Source organism: Manis javanica, chromosome 6 (assembly GCF_040802235.1).
Source record: "Manis javanica isolate MJ-LG chromosome 6, MJ_LKY, whole genome shotgun sequence".
Lineage (NCBI taxonomy): Eukaryota > Metazoa > Chordata > Mammalia > Pholidota > Manidae > Manis > Manis javanica.
The window spans coordinates 113,598,771-113,619,412 of NC_133161.1; the positions used below are offsets into that span (position 1 = coordinate 113,598,771).

At 35.8% G+C, this 20,642-nt stretch overlaps 1 protein-coding gene across 13 annotated transcripts in view; it reads right to left on the reverse strand.

Moving 5' to 3' along the window:
• ATM (ATM serine/threonine kinase) overlaps nucleotides 1–20,642 on the reverse strand; it is a 125,927-nt gene that overhangs the window by 29,089 nt on the left and 76,196 nt on the right. For 12 of the 13 annotated variants that reach the window (XR_012132505.1, XM_073239309.1, XM_073239304.1 and 9 more), the window contains 8 exons: nucleotides 16,145–16,232; nucleotides 8,867–8,955; nucleotides 8,665–8,767; nucleotides 7,985–8,133; nucleotides 6,506–6,610; nucleotides 4,960–5,079; nucleotides 1,430–1,664; nucleotides 781–948 (listed from right to left, as the gene is read on the reverse strand). Coding sequence is in view for 12 of the 13 variants with exons in the window: in XM_073239309.1 (XP_073095410.1) it covers nucleotides 781–948; nucleotides 1,430–1,664; nucleotides 4,960–5,079; nucleotides 6,506–6,610; nucleotides 7,985–8,133; nucleotides 8,665–8,767; nucleotides 8,867–8,955; nucleotides 16,145–16,232 (1,057 nt within the window). In the remaining variant the exon portion in view is untranslated. The remainder of the gene's footprint in view (nucleotides 1–780; nucleotides 949–1,429; nucleotides 1,665–4,959; nucleotides 5,080–6,505; nucleotides 6,611–7,984; nucleotides 8,134–8,664; nucleotides 8,768–8,866; nucleotides 8,956–16,144; nucleotides 16,233–20,642) is intronic. The other variant, XM_073239305.1, reaches the window with a different exon arrangement.

Here is a 20,642-nt window from a genome sequence, read left to right on the forward strand (position 1 = left end):
ATGGAGTGAGGACTGTTATTATTTTTAGTTTTCAGACTAGAAAACTAAAACTGAGGCACACAGAGGGTAGGTAACTGAAGCCAACTTTACTCCAGGGCTCATATTGTTAAGCAATATTTAAATATTATGTTGGTGTCCATGTTTTAGGATAATGATGAATTTTCTAATATTGGACAACATCATACAAATGCTCAACACTGAAAGCGTTATAAGCTGACATTCACTCAATAGGTGTCAGAAGGACATCAAGGTGGCCAAACCTTTAAACATTTCATGATTCCTACATATGCCTCTACTTTGTCCACTATACGCTACAGAGTTAAGCAACCAAGTTTTTAATAACTAATAAATGTAAGATAACATATTATATTTTCAAAGTATTTGGACAACCTAATTATCCCAACCTGCTTTTCTTTAACTTTTGTTCTCTCATGCATTTGCCCTTTCATATTGTTTTTATTTATTTCAAACTTAACAGTAGCTCTTTCATGTTTGTTTCCCACTTTTCTTAAATTTTATACAAAGTTAAATAAAAAAGCTTGACATTGGGATAAATTAATCTATCACAAGATGGGCCAACAGAATTGCTGTAAATAGGGAAAATGAATACTTTCTGAACTTCTTTTGCAAATATTAATTTTCCAGACTCTATTACAATTCCTTGTTCATGAAGCAGTCATTTTAAGGCTTTAATAAAATCTTGGATTTACTAAAAATATTTTAAAACATAGTAATTTTTTTTATAACAGTAAAATACTAATTTCAGCCAATAAAGTGAACCTTGGTACAACTGGCATCCAACTTCTTGATCATTTGCTTGAGAATACTCAGGGCAAGACTCTGCTCCTTTTTTGCCCAAAATACTTGCGCTTCCTCCAGCTGCCACTGAGAGACTCCACAACTAGCTGACTTACACTGTTTAATGTGAAATATTGCTCTTTCAGGGAGCTGAAAAGGAAAATGACATACAGGAATAAATACTTAAACTATTACTTCTACTACCACTAACAATAATAATGAAAGTAGTAACTACTATTCATTGAGGGCTTGACTATTTGTCAGGACTGTCTTAAGTACATCTCTACCTGTCTTCTCCAAGCCATGTCTGCCTGTCTGCTTTCCACATATATATGTATGTGTATGTGTGCATGTGCATGCCCCCATATACATAAAATCATTTAATTGCTATCAGTATAAATTAGGTATCTTCTCATTTCACAATCAGGAAATTGAGGCTTAAAGGAGGTCAAGGCTTAAATTAAACTCAGGTCTAACACCAAAATGGGAAATCTTAATGTTGCTATGCAATATCTTAATAGTGACCTTTGTCTCTCAATGACATTTCCTTCTTATTCACGCTTTCTACTTTCTGGGTAACAAAAGGAAAAGTCAAGAGGTGATGAGATAACACAGCTTTAAATCCTATTACCTGAGTGTTTTTGAAAGTTCGGGCTAGTGTGGAGAGTTCTACGAGGTGTTTGGTAAGAATGTCCTCGAAACACTCTCGTTGAGAGCTCTCCATTTCCTTTTCCATCAGGATCTCCAGAATGACTGTGCGCAGAGTCATAATAGGCTCCTGAAAACTGAAATCACTGTCTTTGAGAAGCTGGGAGTGTTTTTGCCACTTCATGTATATTTCTGAGGGTTGTCTATCTGTGACTGATCTGAAAGCAAATTCACAGGATACACGTAAGAGAAGTGAAAAAACAAAATGCTATTATGCAAGTTTTAAACTTAAGATATAATATGATGGAGTTTTTTCAGTAACAAGACTAGAACTTCTAACTAATCTGAAGTAAAGATAAAAGTTTAGAAAAACTACAAAACGCTCAGACCTCTGAGGGTCAGCAGAAGCCACAAATGAACATTTTAAAAGATTTAAAAAATACTCTTCAACCTCGCAAAAAGCAGCATTTATAAATAAATATTCTTCTGAAATGAGCACATATTATCAGGCTTGTCACACAGAATGCCTGCATCTCTAGACCTGTGGTAAAAGAGGACATGCAGCCAAGAAATGAAGTAAACTTCATAGTTACCTAGTGTGCCAACCAGGCAAAGGGGTTGACTTTATACATAATTGCAGCTGAGCTGTTAAAGAAATCACAGACTCGTGAAGGAAATTCAGGCAGCTGGCAAATGTTTCATTTACCAACATTATTTATCAAAGGAAGAGAAAATGTGTATCATACAGTTTATAGGGACAGTTGCTTCCCAGATGCTCAAACTAAGCAACACCATCCAATCCTTCAGGACAACTGTACTGAGAGAAATCAGCATGAAGGAAGGAGGCTAAAGGACAGGATGATGACGAGGAAATGGAAGCTCTTCCAGTCGCTTGATAAAGAAGGGAGCAGTCACACAAACTCACAGGAACCCAAACTTTAATTCCTCCCCAAATGACAGAGCAGCAAGTATCAAACTTTTTAATCTTGGAACCCCTTTACACTCATACAAATTAGTGACGATCTCAAAGTATGTTTTCATTTGATTATACATAAAGACATTTACCATAAAAGAAACTAAAACAGAGAAAAATATGTATTATTTAAAAATAATAAATCTGTTATATGTCATAAATAACATTTTTCATGAAAAATAACTAAACTTCCCAAAATAACATTTAGTGAGAACAATGGCACTGTTTGGCATGCCTGCAAATATCTCTGATGTCTGGTGTAATAGAGATAGCTGAATTCTCACTGTTGCTTCTGCACGGGTTTACTGTGTAGGATGCCCTGGCCGAGGTACATGAACAAAGTCTACCCTCTTGCAGATCTGAGGGAGGAGCCTGCTTAGAGCCTTTTCAGGTAGTTGTGGATATTTCTCTCTGATACCTCACTAAAACTCCACTGAACCTCATGAAAGAAAAAGGAAGTGACATCTTGCTCTAAGTGTAAGGACACCTTTGATCTCACAGACTCCCGAGAGGACCTCGGGGGCTCCGGGGACCCCCACGCCGCACCAGGAGAACTGTGGCCCTGCCGCACACGTGTCTGTTCACCAGCTCCTCCGACATGGTCCCTCCGCCTCTCTTCCTTATCATTCCCTACCAGACAAAGGGCCAGTATTACTCTTCAGGGGTTTCTTTTTTTTTTTTCAGAGGTTTCTTAAGCAATTCTGTCTTCTGTTTAAAGATATTTTTTATTCAGAGTAAAAGTTCCTGATTTCTGGCAGTAAGAACTATCAAAATACTTATTAATGAAAGCAAAAGCAATTTTATTCCCTTATTCTCTAGTTAAGATGACTCACATTAATGGTTTTGTCTTCCATTATCTATGCAATTTTGAAAAAAAAAATTTACTAATTCTAGAATTTCATTCTCCTTTCTACTTATAAAGCATATTCCAAGCTTTATGGTAGCATAAAGTATAGTGATCTTAGTAATTTTATACCCTCTTTTGGTAATACAATGACTCAGAATGACAGGTCTCAAGGAGGCTCTAGAGACCATCAAACATAAATTCTCCATTTCAGAAATAAGGAAAATGAGGCCCAAAGAGATCAAGTCTTTCTCAGGGTAACAAATTCCAAAGTTAGATCCACTACCCTGAATAAATGTTTTATCTCATTTCCAGTATTTCCAGGTCACTTCCTTCTCACCATTATAAGATGTAATCTCCACTAAGCACCTACTCCAAATTCACTGACAGTCACTGAATAAAGACCACTGAATGATTACTAAGAATCAGTTACCAGGAAAAAGCACTGGGATACAACAGTAAACTAGAGAGTGGGTCCCACTTTTAGAAGCTTCTCATATCCTTGACAGAATATACACAAAATGATACTAACACCAATGCAGTGCTAAAACAGAATGGAGTATAATGTGTTATGGCAAAAAACATGAGGAAATAATTTTATCTAGACTAGAACAGGGAAAAAACTATAAAAAAACACAATACAGCTAAATTTTAAAAACTTGAATTTTAACAATGAATAATTTTGAACATGTTTATTTTAATAAGAGCACAATCCACTCAATATATTTATTTATTTATTAAGGTATCATTGACATACAATCTTACGAAGGTTTCACGAGAGCAACACTGTGGTCACTACATTCACCCCCATCTTACTGCAGTCACTGTCCATCAGCACAGCAAGATGCCATAGAGTCACTAGGTCACTAGTCTTCTCTGTGCTGCACCGCCTTCCCCGTGACCCCCCCTCCCCCGCTTACGTGTTAAATCCTACGCCCTTTAATCCCCTTCTCCCTCTCTCCCCAACCCTTTCCCTTTGGTAACAGCTAGTCACTTATCTTTTTGTTAAAGGGAATACCTTAAGTGTAGCTACCATCTGTCACCATTCAAAGTTATTACAGTATTACTGACTATATTCCCTGTGCTGTACTTTTCATCCCAGTAACTTATTTTATCACTGGAAGTTTGTACTTTCCAACCCCTTCAACTATTTCACCCATACCCCCCAAATCCTCCCCTCTGGCAACCACCAATTTATTTTCTGTATTTGAGTCTATTTTTGTTTTTTTGTAGTTTATAGTTTAGATTCCACATATGAAACACATATATTTGTCTTTTTATGTCTGGCTTATCTCAATACCCTCTAGGTCCATCCATGTTGTTGTAAACGGCAAGATTTTACTCATTTTTATGGCTGTTGTATATTGTGTGTGTGTGTGTATATATACACATTGTGTGTGTATATATATATATATGCATTTCTATATGTATACATATACACCATGTCTTCTTTATCCATTCATCTACTGAGGGTCACTTAGGTTGCTTCCGTATCTGTTACAACACTTCTTATTTCTTGTCATTTTGATACCTCCCATTCTAACTGGTGTAAAGTGATATTTCATTGTGGATAATTTAAATCTTCATAAAAGGAAAGAAAAAAACCTACTGCTGGTCTCTATTTTTATTTTTCAAAGTGACTGTTGGTAACAGAAAAACTGTACTTGAGGATTACAAGGTCATATGAATCACATACCTTGAGAAAAGCTCCCCAATGTTTTCAAGCTCTCCAATGGCCTGCAATCTGCTAAGTGTGGGGTAGAGAGAATACACAGACTCGAGGCTGTCCTTACACAACTCTTCCACTTCCTTTACTCTAGTGGCAAAAAAGACAAAAAATACTTTGAAAAATAAGAAGAGGTTTTCAGGAAGTTCAAAGTTCAAATTCGTTATTAAAGAGCTGTCATTCTAGGCTTTGATGTTGATCTGGGCCTACTAATTCACAAGCACCAGCAGAATACAGATGAACTAAAGTAAGTCTTGAAATCATACAGAACTAGATCTAAATCCTACTTTTGCCAATTATGGCAATGTAACATTGGGCACACTATTGGATTCTTCTGGACCTTTTTTCACCTCCAGGATTAGTTTAAAGATTAGAGAACACATGGAAAGAGAATAATAAAGTGGCTAGAATATAAAAAGCACTTAGATGGTAGCAAATATTATTTCTGTAATTAAAATACAGTATTTAATAGGTCACTACTATTAAACAAAAAACAGTGAGTTACATTTGTTCAGCCTGTTACAGTTAAGCACTTTCTTGTGCATTATCTCATTTGTGCCTCATAACAAGGCTTTGAGTACTGAGCATTAGTCACCACTTTATAGAAAGAGCACTAGTGTTAAAAGAGAAAAATATCACACAACTACTCAGGGAGACAGGGTGAAAACTTTCAGTATACTGGCGCAGGAAGAGAGCAAAAGAGTGGGAAATCAACAAGTCTTTCCTGAGGGTTCAGCATAAAGAACAGACCTGGGGTTCCAAAGGGAATTTCCTTTTTTAAAAGGAATAATATAAATTTTTTTTAGCATGATATATTCATTTTTGAAAATGTTCTTTTTCTTTTTTTAATTAAAGTATCATTGGTATACAATCTTAATATGCTTTCACATAAACAACACTGTGGAGGAAAGAATATATTTGAACCACATACATAAAGAAAAAGGTATTACGTATGTAAAAATGTAACAATTTATGTTGAGTACTAACATATGAGCATGCTCCTACATCTAAAAGAAACAAATAAAAGGTAACTATTAGTACTATTTATGTTATATGACTGTATGTGTGTGTATACATACATGCTTATATATATTTATTTGACAAATGTACATTAAAGAATTCTCTAATTTAAAACATGGAAAATACTGTTTCAAGATACAGAAAATATGTCAAGATAGGCAAATCCACAGTTCTTATGAAAACACGGTTGCAGAGCATAAACTCATCTGACTATCCAATTTCAGATGTGTTAAAGCTATAAAATGGTTAATAACTGTATATTGCCTCTTCCTTTTGCACCGTTTGAATTTCAACACTGATTGGGTGAATTATTTATTACACAGGGTTTTTTTTGAGAGGAGGGCAGGAATGACAAGGAAACAGTCTCACCATGGCCACCAAGTCTTATCTATTCACCAGTGTAAATCCTTACATTGAAATTATTCATCAATTTTTCAAAAAAAAGAAGACACGACATTAACTGTTAAAATACAATAACTCTTTGTTTTTATAATACCTGGCATACTTGAGACTCTCATAAAATGTAGAGAATTCTCTATCTCTTAGAGACTGCAGAGCATTATACAATGATTCGTGGTAACTGGTTCCTTCTATTCCTTTGCTGTGAGATAATTTTTAAAATGAAAAATACATTTAAAAACAGAATATGCATACATAAAGAATTTCACCAGAAGATAAAATCTGAACACTAAAATTAAGATTTTTCCATTTAAAAATGCATCTCTAGAAATTCGATAAGAAATACAAAGTATTTTGTTAGTTATTTAAATTCCTCAAGCAGAAGTACATTTCTCAGATATTTTGCCTAGTTCTAAGTATGCTATATTCTCATATATTTATTCAATGAACACTTAATATATCCCAAGCACTAGGTATGAGGTTCTACATGCTCAGAATCCATCAGTGGACAAGTCACATCAGGTCATTATTCTTACGAAGTTAATGTTGTGGTTTGGAGCAGATTAAGAAAAGTATCAAGTCAGTGGCAAGGAACATGCAGAGAATTAAAATAGAATAAAAAGTAGAATGACTGAGTAGCTACTTAAGAATGGTTGATAAGGAAAGGTTTCTCTGAGATGTGACATTATTAAACCAGAGTCTGAAATGACAAGAAACCATGCATATAATAACAGGGAAAAAAGAAGATACATTTAAAGCCTATAGGTAGGAACAGGTTAGTCTGATGGAAAAACATGGAGAAGGTCTATGTGGCTGAAATGTAGTAGGCAAAAGGAAAAATATGGTGATTTATAGAAGCAAGCTCATAGGATAAAATGCTTTAAAAATATGAATGCATATCTCTAATTTTACAGCAATCTAATTAGTCTGAAATTTGAAAGATACTTCATTAGTGAAAACCTTTTTTCCTCTGGTGGTAATTAAATACACACTTAACATTTAATTTTTTGCTATTTATATAATCAAGACATTTTACATAAATACAAATCCTTCATTAAATTAGGGGTTTGGCTTTTCATTCAGAAAACATGGTGACCTTTCATATATGTTATAAACATTACCCTATGTTAATGACTTAGTAGTATTTTTTATAAAAGAATATATTTCATGAAGATAAGCAGTCTTTTGTGTACCATCCAGTCAACAGAAGTGCTATCTGATTAACTCAAATGTCTCCATCAGGGATTGGGAAGGGGGGTACTTGTATTCTTTTTTTGGATTTATAAACAATAAGCAAGAAGATTCCCATGAGAAAATACATTTTATATCTATTTTCAAGTATATCTTGAGGGTAGGAGTGGAGTTGCCTTAACGGACAAAAAAAGAGTGAAATTCAGGCCTCGGTACGTTAACTGCTTATTGCTATCTTATCTTAGCATTTAGGCATTAACTAGTTTGCATCACCTACAAAACATAAAAAACAAATCCTGTTACTTTTACAGAGCATGAGAAAAAGTTTATTGCTTATAACTAGGAGAAATAGGCAAAAAAATATATATATATCAAAAGTTCTTACTTGACAGAAATGCAGTGGTCCCACTGCATATTCCTCCAGGCTGCTTGGTAATGAAGTTCCTGTAGTTCAGCAGACCACTCTTTATTTTTATGATCTAATCCTTTTAAGTACATAGAAAGAATATGGCAGAGTCCCAGATTCTGCAAGGCCTGAGCAGAAGTTTAATAAAAAAGAATAGCAAACATGACAAGTAACTTAAAACAATTTTAGTAGTTCACAATATATCACTTAAAATACCATAATATTGTTTAGTATGTTCCCACAAAACACAAAGAGCTCAAAGGACTCAAATATTTGACGGAAGAATGACTGAGGAATATTAGCCATAACAGAAATGATAGCTTCTGACACCAATTCTAGTGCAAACTATGAGAAATAATTTATAAGAGATTTTCCATGTTAAGGACTTAATTAACTACCAGACACACTGTACACAGTTAGGAAATGTCTTCTTACTGTTAACTAACAAGATTATGATCAAATCCACACTACCTTTTAGGTTAGTAACCTGTCGAATTTACCTGTGTATCCCTCCAAGTTTTTAGCCCAATGCCTGAAAGACTGGAAACTTTCAGTCTTATCTCTAGAGTTTATCTGGCTGTGTAAAGACTCCACTGACATACTGAAATAATCTTAGCACTACACAAGTAGTGCTTTACCAAAGTAGAAATAGCACATACCTGAATTATTCCTGCGTGGCGTGTTGAGGAGGCGATTGTTGTCTCAAGGTCATACGTTACTAGGGCTTTCCCCCACATTGCTTCATGTTCATATGTTTGTAGTCTACAATTGAAGATTTTCAAAACACCTTTGAGTTGTACATGCATGTAACTCCCTCACAAGTAGAATTAGTACACCATTATTTACAAAAATGCAATTTACCTAGTAAGAGGTTGTAGCATTTTCCCTCCACCACAGCCATAAAGACTATCTGGCTCTCCTATACTTCTGTAGATTTCTAAGAGTAGATCCTACAAAAATGGAAACCACAAAAATTAGGAGAAAAAAAATCACCTTAGGAAGTTAGCAAATTGGATTATATCAATACCTACATGTGACTGCCAACTCTAAAATGTTATGCTATAAAAGTAAAATATGATATTGAAATATCTACTAAAGAATCAGCAACACAGCAAACTGATCCCAGACAACAGAATGGTTGTGATTACCTAAGAATTGCCAACCATTTTCTGAATTACGTAAGAAATAAAACCTAACCTACAGGATTTTAAAACATGCAACAATAATCATAAAAACAAAAACCCTATCAACAGCTACACTGTACATGGGAAAATGATGTTCTTGAAAAAACTGAATTTGGTAAATTGGTCATGAGTTTTTTCTGAAAGAAAATTCAAAATTGCATTATTCCACAATTGGTAAAATGTGATATGGATAAAGAAATGCTTTGAAGACTCAAATTTTTGTTACAAAATTTACATAGGAAAGATGCTTGTTTAAATTGATGCTGATTAAAACCATCTTAGTAAAACAAAAAATGAAATAGAAAAAAATAGAAAATTGACTAGGTTAAAAAACTGTATCACTTAGAAAACTGAAAAAGCAATTTAAAAGTCATAATGGTGCTTGCTCCAGAGAGTATTTTCTAAATAAAAATCATTGATGCTGACATAATTCTACAATTCTAGTTTATTCTGTTCATAAGTCTGAAATCATGCCCTCCATTTTGGACCATTCAGTACCTAAGCCTACCACGGGGACTGGTACACAAAAGATATTCCAAAAACTCAATAAAAAAGCGTAAGACTATAAAGAGACAAAAAAGGGAAAGTAAAAAATCAGGAGAATGGGATCAAAAAGGTACACAAAACATAATTCAAGCAAGGCATGGTTGACGGACAAAATCAGGTGGAAAAAGTCATCCCAGCATACTCAGCCCATGTTAATGAAAATTAAGAGAAGATACTGACTGAAAGGTACCTAGCAGACTTTAACATAAAGTTTAGGGGTGACATTCTCAAGTGCTAACTCAGTAGAAAGACAGGAAGAGAAAGAAGTGGAGATAGCAAAGACAGACAACTCTTTATAAAGTTTGGCTGTAAAGGAAAAAGAGAGAAAAAGGATGATATTTAAGAGAAAACAAGAGAAGCAATAAATGGTTTTGTGTTAGTTTGAAGGAGAATATTTCAGTAGGAGAAGTGTGGAAATAAATATGCTGAGAGGGAGCACAGCACAATGAAAAATAAATTTTCTGAGAAAGAGTTGATGAAAAACAACACACTGGAAAGATCAGTCTTGGACAGAAGGAGAAACTGTTTCTCTACTTTAATATGAGGAAAGGTTACAATGAAGCAGGCGCAGGCAGGTTTCCACGTCCAATAGTGGGATGTGATACCAGGCAAGCTGAAAGCAAAAGCAGAGAGAAAAGACCAGAGGTTTAAGCAAAGGTAGAGTAGAAGTTGTTATTTCACAGGAATGAACTGACTAAAGAAATTTAGAATGGACCAATTTAAAACAGACATTAAAAATTTTATACAGGACCGGCTTAAAGATGGCAGCATGAGAGGTGAAACAGAGACCTCCTCCCATAACCACATATAATATGAAAATATAGCAAATACATCTACTCCTAAAAGAGCAACAGGAAAGAAGGCTGCAACAGACTGCCTGCTGGGGAAAAGAGCAGACCTCACGGAAAAGGGTAAAGTGCCAAAACCGTGATTCAGGAGGACCCAAGCCCTAACCGCACCCCAGCTGAGCAGTGGGAGTAAAAGAAACGAAGCACAGATGGGTGGAGGCCAAGGACTGCTGAACTCCCAGCTCTGGAGATCTGCTCTGGGAGGACGAACCTACATTACATGGTGCTCTGGGGATCAGCAGGGTTGGACAGCTAATAATGGCAGAATACTTGGAGAGACTGAGATTCCAGCTCCTTGTGAAGAACAGGCTCCCACAATAAGACGCTCTGTGACAAAAGACAGGTGGGCACTCTGAGAGACTTCCACAGCTAGAGGGTTGCTACAGGGGCAAGGATTGCACAGAGCTTGCTGCTCAGGAGAAAGGACAGGGGGAAAAGATTGTCACAATGCATTCAGCCCAGCAGGTTGGAACTTTCAGGAGCATCAGGTGCTCCATCCCCATGTCTGGCAACATAGCTCTGAGGCACCTCACCATGATATGCAGCCTGATGCTCCTTCCTCCCGGCCAGCAGTGGCTTGCAAACCTGCTACCACTGCCACTGCGCCATGCCAGAAAGAGGATGGCCCTGCATATGGCAGCTACAAGACAGAGCATAAAGCCCCTCCTTATGCAGTAGGCCCACTGGCGCTGGCAGTGGTGGCAATCACTGCAGCTGGGAAGCAGGAAAGAGCACTTTCCCACCAGCAGGCACCATTGTGGCTCACCTGCAACACCCGCCATTGCTCAAGGCAGCCAGAGAGCAGCCCCACCCATAGCACCTATGGGGACCTATCGAAGAAGCTGCTCCTACATGTGCAGCTCATTGGCCGTAACAGTGAAGCCAGGCACTACAACCGGGAAACAGGAAGGAGCTCTCTTCTCCAGGCAGGCACCAGCACCACTCGCCTGTGATACCTGCCATCACCCCATGGGTGGAGCAGCTCCAAGGAGTAGAGCTTCTGGACACTAGAGGGTGTCGCCTACACCATGTTATTACTACAAATAGGAAATGTGAAAAGAACCTAGTACAAAGCAAAATCTCACAAACACCAGAAAGAGGACCAATTAAAACTGAACTCACTGATTTCCTGAAAAAGATTTCAAAATAAAAATCATAAACATGCTCACGGAGCTACAGAGAAATATTCAACACCTCAGGGAGGAATTCAAGAAAGACACAGAAACTGAAAAATACAGTGTCTGAAATGAAACATACAATGGAGGAATTTAAAAGCAGATGAGATGACATAGAGGAGATGGTAAATGAAATAGAAATTAGAGAACAGGAATACAAAGAAGCTCAGGCACAGAGAGAAAAAAGGATCTCTAGGATATATTAAGAGAACTGTGTGCACAATCCAACAAGAATAATATTCACATTATAGGGGTACCAGAAGAACAGAGAGAAAAGGGGATAGAAAGTATCTTTGAGGAGGTAATTATTAAAAACTTCCCCAATCTGGGAAAGGAGATACTCTCTGAGGCCACGGAGGTGCACAGATTGCCCAACATAAGGGACCCAAGGAAGACAAGATCAAGATACATAATAATTAAAAAGGCAAAGATTAGGGATAAGGACAGAGTATTAAAAGCAGCGAGAGAGAGAAAAAATATCACCTACAAAGGAAAACCCATCAGGCTATCACCAGACTTCTCAACAAAAACCTTACATGCAAGAAGGGAGGGGCATGATACATTTAATGACATGAAACACAAGGGCCTCAAATCAAAGAATACTCTACCTGGCAAGATTATCATTTAAATTTGAAGGAGGAATTAAACAGTTTCTAGGTAAGCAAAAGTTGAGAGAATTTACCTCCTACAAATCATCTCTACAGTGTATTTTGGAGGGACTATAGATGGCAGAGCTCCTAAGACTAAACAGCTGTCACCAGAGGAAATAAAACCACAGTAAAGAAAGTAGAACAGTTAACTACTAAACAGATGCAAAATCAAATCAGTTACCCACATAGTCAGTCAAGGGATAGACAAAGAGTACAGAATATGATACAGAATAGGAAGAAAAAGGAGGAAAAAAAACCCTTTAGATTGTGTTTGTAATAGCATACTAAGAGAGTTAAACTAGACTCTTAGATAGTAAGGTAATTACCCTTGAACCTTTGGGAACCACAAATCTAAAGCCTGCAATGGCAATAATTACATACCTATCAATAATCAAACTAAATGTAAATGGTTTGAATGCACCAATCAAAAGACATGGAGTCACTGAATAGATAAAAAAACAAGACCCGTCTATATGCTGCCCACAAGAGACTCACTTCAAACCCAAAGACATACACTGAGTAAAAGTGAAGGGATGGAAAAAGAAACTTCATGCAACTAATAGGGAGAAAAAAGCAGGCATTACAGTACTTGTATCAGACAAAATAGACTTCAAAACAAAGAAAGTCACAAGAGACAAAGGACCCTACCTAATGAGAAACGTGTCAGTCCAACAAGAGGATATAACCATTATAAATATCTATGCACCCAACATAGGAACACCTATATATGCAAAACAAACACTAAGAGAATTGGAGGGGGAAACAGAATGCAAAGCATTCATTTTAGGAGACTTCAACACACCACTCACTCCAAAGGAGAGATCAACCAGACAGAAAATAAGTAAGGAGACAGAGGCACTGAACAACACATTAATTAGAACAGATGGACCTAATAGACATCTATAGAATATTAAACCCAAAAGCAGCAGGACACACATTATTCTCAAGTGCACATGGGACATTTTCAAGAATAGATCATATACTAGGCGACAAAAAGAGCCTCGGTAAATTCAAAAGGACTAAAATTGTATCAACCAGAATCTCAGACCACAAAGGTATGAAACTAGAAATAAATTATGCAAAGAAAACAAAAAGACCCACAAAAACATGGAAGCTTAACAACATGCTCCTAAATGATCAATGGATCAATGACCAAATAAAAATAGAGATCAAGCAATATATGGAGACAAAAGACAACAGTAAGTCAACACTTAGCAGCGAAGGCCACGCTAAGAGAGAAGTAGGTTGCCAAACAGGCCTACCTCAGGAAAGAAGAACACTCCCATATGAATGGTTTACACTCACAATTAATGAAACTAGAAAACGAAGAACAAATGAGGCCTAAATTCAGTAGAAGGTAGGACATAATAAGGATTAGAGCAGAAATAAATAAAATCATGAAGAATAAAACAACAGAAACAATCAATGAAAGCAGGAGCTAGTTCTTGAGAAAATAAAGAAAACAGATAAACCCCTAGCCAGACTTATCAAGAAAAAAAGAGAGTCTACACATATAAACAGAATCAGAAATGAGAAAGGACAAATTACTACGGATACCACCAAAACACAAAGAATTATTAGAGAATACTATGAAAAATTATATGCTAACAAATTGGATAACTTAGAAGAAATGGACAACTTTCTAGAAAAATACAACCTTCCAAGGCTGACCCAGAAGAAGTGGAAAATCTGAACACACCAATTACCAGCAACAAAATTGAACTGGTGATCACAAAACTACCTAAGAACAAAACCCCTCAACCAGATGGCTTCACCACTGAATTTTATCAAACATTTGATGAATACCTAACACCAATCCTCCTTAAAGTTTTCCAAAAACTAGAAGAGGAGGGAATATTTCCCAACTCATTCTATGAAGCCAGCATCACTCTAATACTAAAACCAGGCAAAGACACCACAAAGAAAGGAAACTACATACCAATACCAAAATACTCAACAAAATATTAGCAAACCAAATTCAAAAACACATAAAGAGGTTCATCCATCATGATCAGGTGGGATTCATTCCAGGGATGCAAAGATTGTACAGCATTTGAAAATCCATCAACATCATTCATTATATCAATAAAAAAGGACAAAAATCACATGGTCATCTCCATAGATGCTGAAAAAGCACTTGACAAAATTCAACACCCATTCATAATAAAAATTCTCAACAAAATGGGTAGAGAGGGCAATTACCTCAAAATAATAAAGGCCATGTATGACAAACCCACAGCCAAAACATACTTAACAGTGAGAAGCTGAAAGCTTTTCCTTTAAGATTGGGAACAAGACAAGGATACCCGTTCTCCCCACTTTTATTCACCTTAGTTCTGGAGGTCCTAGACACAGAAGACAACACCTAGAAATAAAGGGCATCAAGTTTGGCTAGAAAGAAGTTAAACTGTCACTGTTGCAGATGACATGATATTGTACATAAAAAACCCTAAAGAATCCACTCCAAAGCTGCTAGATCTAATATCTGAATTCAGCAAAGTTGCAGGATACAAAATTAATACACAGAAATCTGTTGCATCCCTATACCCTAATGATAAACTAGCAGAAAGAGAAATCAGGAAAACAATTCAATTCACAATTACATCAAAAAGAATAAAATACCTAGGAATAAACCTAACCAAGGAGGTGGAAGACCTATACCCTGAAAACTACAAGACACTCATGAGAGAAATGAAAGAAGACACCAATAAATGGAAATATATCCCATGCTCTTGGGTAGGAAGAATTAATATTGTCAAAATGGCCATCCTGCCTAAAGCAATCTACAGATTCAATGCAATCCCTACCAAAATACCAACAGCATTCCTCAACGAACTAGAGAAATTAGTTCTAAAATTCATATGGAACCACAAAAGATCTGGAATAGCCAAAGCAATCCTGAGAAGGATGAAAATAGCTGGGGGAATTACACTATTACACTCCCTGACTTCAAGCTCTAGTACAAAGCCATAGTAATCAAGAAAATTTGGTTCTGGCACAAGAACAGACCCATAGGTTAATGGAATAGACCCATAGACCAATGGAACAGAATAGAGAGTCCAGATATTAACCCAAGCATATATGGTCAGTTAATATACAATAAAGGAGCCATGGATATACAATGGGGAAATGACAGTCTCTTCAACAACTGGTGTTGGCAATACTGGACAGTTACATGCAAGAGAATGAAACTGGAACACATCAAACAACAAATGCTGGTTTGGGTGTAGAGAAAGGGGTACCCTCCTACAGTGTTATTGGAAATGTAAATTAGTTCAACCATTGTGGAAAGCAAAAACGAAAAAGAAAGGTGGAGGTTGTCAATTGGACTATAGGAACTAAAGAGATACAACAAAATGTAAGGAGTGAACTTTAATTAGATCTTTATTGGAAGCAGTTAGGGGAATACATTTCTGAGACTCTTGGGAAATTTTAAATTATGGCTTAGATATTTGATAATTTAATGATTTAATTTTTCTGAACTATGATATGACTGGTTATATAAGAGCCTTATTCTTAGGAAATGCTTGGTTAATTTTCAGTGGGTGAAATGTCATTACATATGTAACTCAAAATCACATGGTTCAGCAAAATATATATCATATCAATATATGAACACCTGTTTAATTGAGGTGGTGGTATATAATCTTGTAAATTTGTTTTTGTTTGAAACTTTTCGAAATAAAAATTTGGAGGAAAATAAATTATCACAAATAATAGGTTACATAATATTTACCTGTAAACTTATTCCAGTTTCTTCTTTGCTTTTTTCACTCAAAGTAGAAATAGTTGGACTTTCGCTTCCTTCTTCAAATGCAAGATTTCTGTTTGTCACAAGAGCATTTCTTTTCATGAAAATATACTATTTTGAAGTTGGTTAATACATATACTACAGACTTTGCCAAAAAAGCTAACAAAGGTGACTAGTAAGACATAATGAATAATTTGTACTTTAAAATATAATACCATTTAGGTCCAGAATGGAAAATAAATGCAAATGTTAGTTCTTTGAATGAGAGAATTAATTTTAATGACAGTCTCATATATGGGATGGCAATATACAAAAATATGCTTATTAATAGAGACAGGTCCACTTAAAAATAGAGCAGATGCCCCCCAATTCAGTTCCTAAATGTCCTGTCATTGCTTTTTACCTGAAATTGAACCTCATTAATATTCACAGGCACACAAATTAAAATCACACTAACATACCACTTAACACCTGATAAATGACAAAAATTAAAAACTAAGCTAACTGATAAGTGTTGAGAAGAAGCAGATCAGTAGGATACACCCAGACCCAGGATTATAAAACCTATACATGATAGTCAGAATTAGAACTCAGGTTTGTTTACTCCAAGGTCTTAGCTCTGAACCATGCATTTATACATAAGATATTCAGTCATATAAGTAATTTCATTTCTAAAATCATGCCAGGTACACACTATGAAAATAATAATCCAATGAATCAATAAATACTATTATAAGTTACAGTGCCTCTATTACTTAGCAACATAACCTTAGTCCAGCTTCTTATTTACTTTTTTACTCAAACCATTATTAGCTATACTTTGGCTCCCATCTTCAAATGTAAAGCTTCCTACTGATCCACTCCCTCACAAACTACATTCCTAACAGGTATGCAAATTGGCATAACCACTTTAAGGAACTATTTGGGACTACCTTATAATGTTGAAAATTTGCATAACCTGCAACCCAGTAATTCTACACTTCAATATACATCATCAACATGGGAATGGGTAAATGAATTGTGGCATATTCTCCCACTGGTTCATTAGGTGGCAGTGACAAATTAAAGAACTACAGTAACAAACAACACAGATAAATATTATGAAATACAGACTGAACAAACAAGTTGTAGGAATGGATACACAGAATTTCTCATAAAGCTCAAAAATAAGGAAAATGAAACTATATTTATAGGTTCAGATTCATATGACAAAAACATCATCCAAATCATCCAAAAGGATGATAAATATAAAATCCAAGAGAACATTTCCCTCTTGGAGGGAGCACAGAGGGATGACAGACATCACTGGTTGACATAATCGTACTGACAATACTCTATTTTGCTTTATAACCTTTGTATGTAGATATCACATCTATTTTCCTTATTGGCAAGTCATAGAGAAAAAATTTTGGCTTTTAGAGGAGAAATTTGGAAAATAGTGGAAAGCAGGAAACATAATATTAGAGGTTACAACTCTGTAAGTCCAAGGCTGTAATTCACCCAGGCCAAAAACAGCCTTGCCAGGATTTCCATCAGGTACTGCCTTAGGGATGAGGAATACTAAAATCCTGAAGGCCGGGAACTGACAACTGTGGTCTCAGCATTTGAGGGAGTTTTGATTTCTAAAAAATTATGAGCATTAATTTTGAAATTTTATTCTTTCTCAGGAGTAAATGAGGTAAAACTTGATATGTATTCCTGAATATCTACTATGAGGCATTTTGCTATTGAATAACTTAAATAGGAAATGAGAGCAATTCATTTTCTTGGCATGACAGTGTTTGTAAACTGTTGATTTTACCCGTACTTTCATGATCACTTTATTTTTCTAATTTTTTAAAATTTAAGTATAGTTGAGATACCATATTATATTGGTTTCAAGTATACAACATAGTGACTCAACATTATAAACTTTATTAATCCTCATCCCAACTAGGGTAGTTACTGTCAACATAGAAAAATCTTACAGAACCAATGACTCTAATTCCTTATTTTGTACTTTCTCACCCCAGTGACTAATTTATATTATGATTGAGATTTTGTGCTTCTTCATCCATTTCACTTATTTCACTCCTCCATCCCAATCCTGCCCCTGTGGTAACCACCAGTCATTTCTCAGTGTTTATAAATCTACTGCTGTTTTGTTCATTTTGTTTTGTTTTTAGATTCCACAAATACATGAAATCATATGGTTATTTGTCTTTCTCTGCCTGGCTTATTTCAGTTAACATAATACTCTGCTAGGCCTACCCAGGTTGTTACAAATGGCAGGATTTTTCTTTTTAATGGCTGAATAATAGTCCATCACATATATGGGCTTTGCTTGCTTCCATAACTTGGCTACTGTAAATGTAATGCAGCAGTAAATAAAGGGGTGCATGTATCTTTTCAAATCAGTGATTTTGTTTTCTTCAGGTAAATTTGTAGAGGTGGAGTTACTGGGTCATATAGTATTTCTATTTTCGTATTTTTGAACACTGGTGTGAGGTGATATCTCATTGTGGTTTTAATTTGCATTTCTCTGATGATTAGCGATGTGGATCATCTTTTCATGTGTCTGTTGGCCATCTGAATTTCTTCTTTGGAGAAGTGTCTGTTCAGCTCCTCTGCCCATTTTTTAATCAGGTTATTTGCTTTTAGGTTGTTGAGACACATGAGCTCTTTATATATTTTGGATGTCAACCCCTTAATGGGTATGTCATTTATGAATATATTCTCCCATACTAGAGGATGCCTTTTGTTCTACTGATGGTGTCCTTTGCTATGCAGAAACATTTTACTTTGATATAGTCCCATTTGTTCATTTTTGCTATTGTTTCCCTTGCCTGGGGAGACATGTTCATGAAAAGTTGCTCATGTTTATATTTATATTCAAGAGAGTTTTGTCTATGTTTTCTTCTGAGAATTTTACAGTTTTATGACTTATATTCAGGTCTTTGATCCTTTTCGCGTTTACTTTTATGTATGGAGTTAGACAGTAATTCAGTTTCAATTTCTTACATGTAGTAGCTGTCTACTTTTGCCAACACCAGTTGTTGAAGAGGCTGTCATTTTCCCATTGTATATCCATGGCTCCTTTATTGTATAATAACTGACCATATATGCTTGGGTTAATACCTGGAGTCTCTAGTCTGTTCCATTGGTCTATGATCTGTTCTTTTGCCACTATCGAATTGTCTTGATTACTGCGGCTTTGTAGTAGAGCTTGAGGTTGGGGAGAGTAATTCCCCCTGCTTTATTCTTCCTTCTCAGAAGTGCCTTGGCTATTCGGGGTCTTTTGTGATTCCATATGGATTTTAGAACTATTTGTTCCAGGTCATTGAAGAATGCTGTCAGTATTCTGATAGGGATTGCACTGAATCTGTAGACTGCTTTAGGCACGATGGCCATTTTGACAATATTAATTCTTCCTATGGCAGAGCATGGGATGAATTTCCATTTATTAGGGTCCTTTAATTTCTCTCAAGAGTGTCTTGTAGTTTTCACTGTATAGGTCTTTCACTTCCTTGGTTAGGTTTATTCCTAGGTATTTTATTCTTTTTGATGCAATTGTGAATAGAATTGTTTTCCTGATTTCTGCTAATTCATCATTAATGTATAGGAATGCAACAGATTTCTGTGCATTAATTTTGTACCCTGTAGCTTTGCTGAATTCACTTATTCTAGTAGTTTTGGAGTGGATTCTTTAGGGATTTTTATGTACATTATCATGTCAACTGCAAACAGTGACATGAAAGTTTGACTTCTTCCTTACCAATCTAGATGCCTTTCATTTCTTTGTGTTGTCTGATTGCCATGGCTAGGGCCTCCAGTACTATGTTGAATAAAAGCGGGGAGAGTGAGCAACCTTGTTTCTCTGTCTTAGAGGAAAAGCTTTCAGCTTCTTGCTGTTAGGTATGATGCTGGCTGTGGGTTTTTCATATATGGCCTTTATTATGTTGAGGTACTTGCCCTCTAAACCCATTTTAATGAGAGTTTTTATCATGAATGGCTGTTGAATTTTGTCAAATGCTTTTTCAGCATTTATGGAAATGATGTGATTTTTGTCCTTCTTTTAATTGATATACAATGATGCTGATGGATTTTCAAATGCTGTACCATCCTTGCATCCCTGGGATGAATCCCACTGGATCACAATGTATGATCCTCTTGACGTTTTAAATTTGGTTTGCTAATATTTTGTTGAGTATTTTTGCGTCTATGTTCATCAGGGATATTGGTGTGTAGTTTTCTTTTTTTGCGGTGTCCCTCCCTGGTTTTGGTATTAGAGTTACACTGGCTTCAGAGAATGAGTTTGGAATTATTCCCTCTTCTATTTTTTGGAAAACTTTAAGGAGAATGGATATTAGGTCTTCTCTAAATGTCTGGTAAAATTCAGCAATGAAGCAATCTGGTCCCAGAATTTTGTTCTTGGGTGATTTTTTGATTAACAATTCTATTTCATTCCTGGTCATTGTTCTGTTCAGATTTTCTGTTTCTTCCT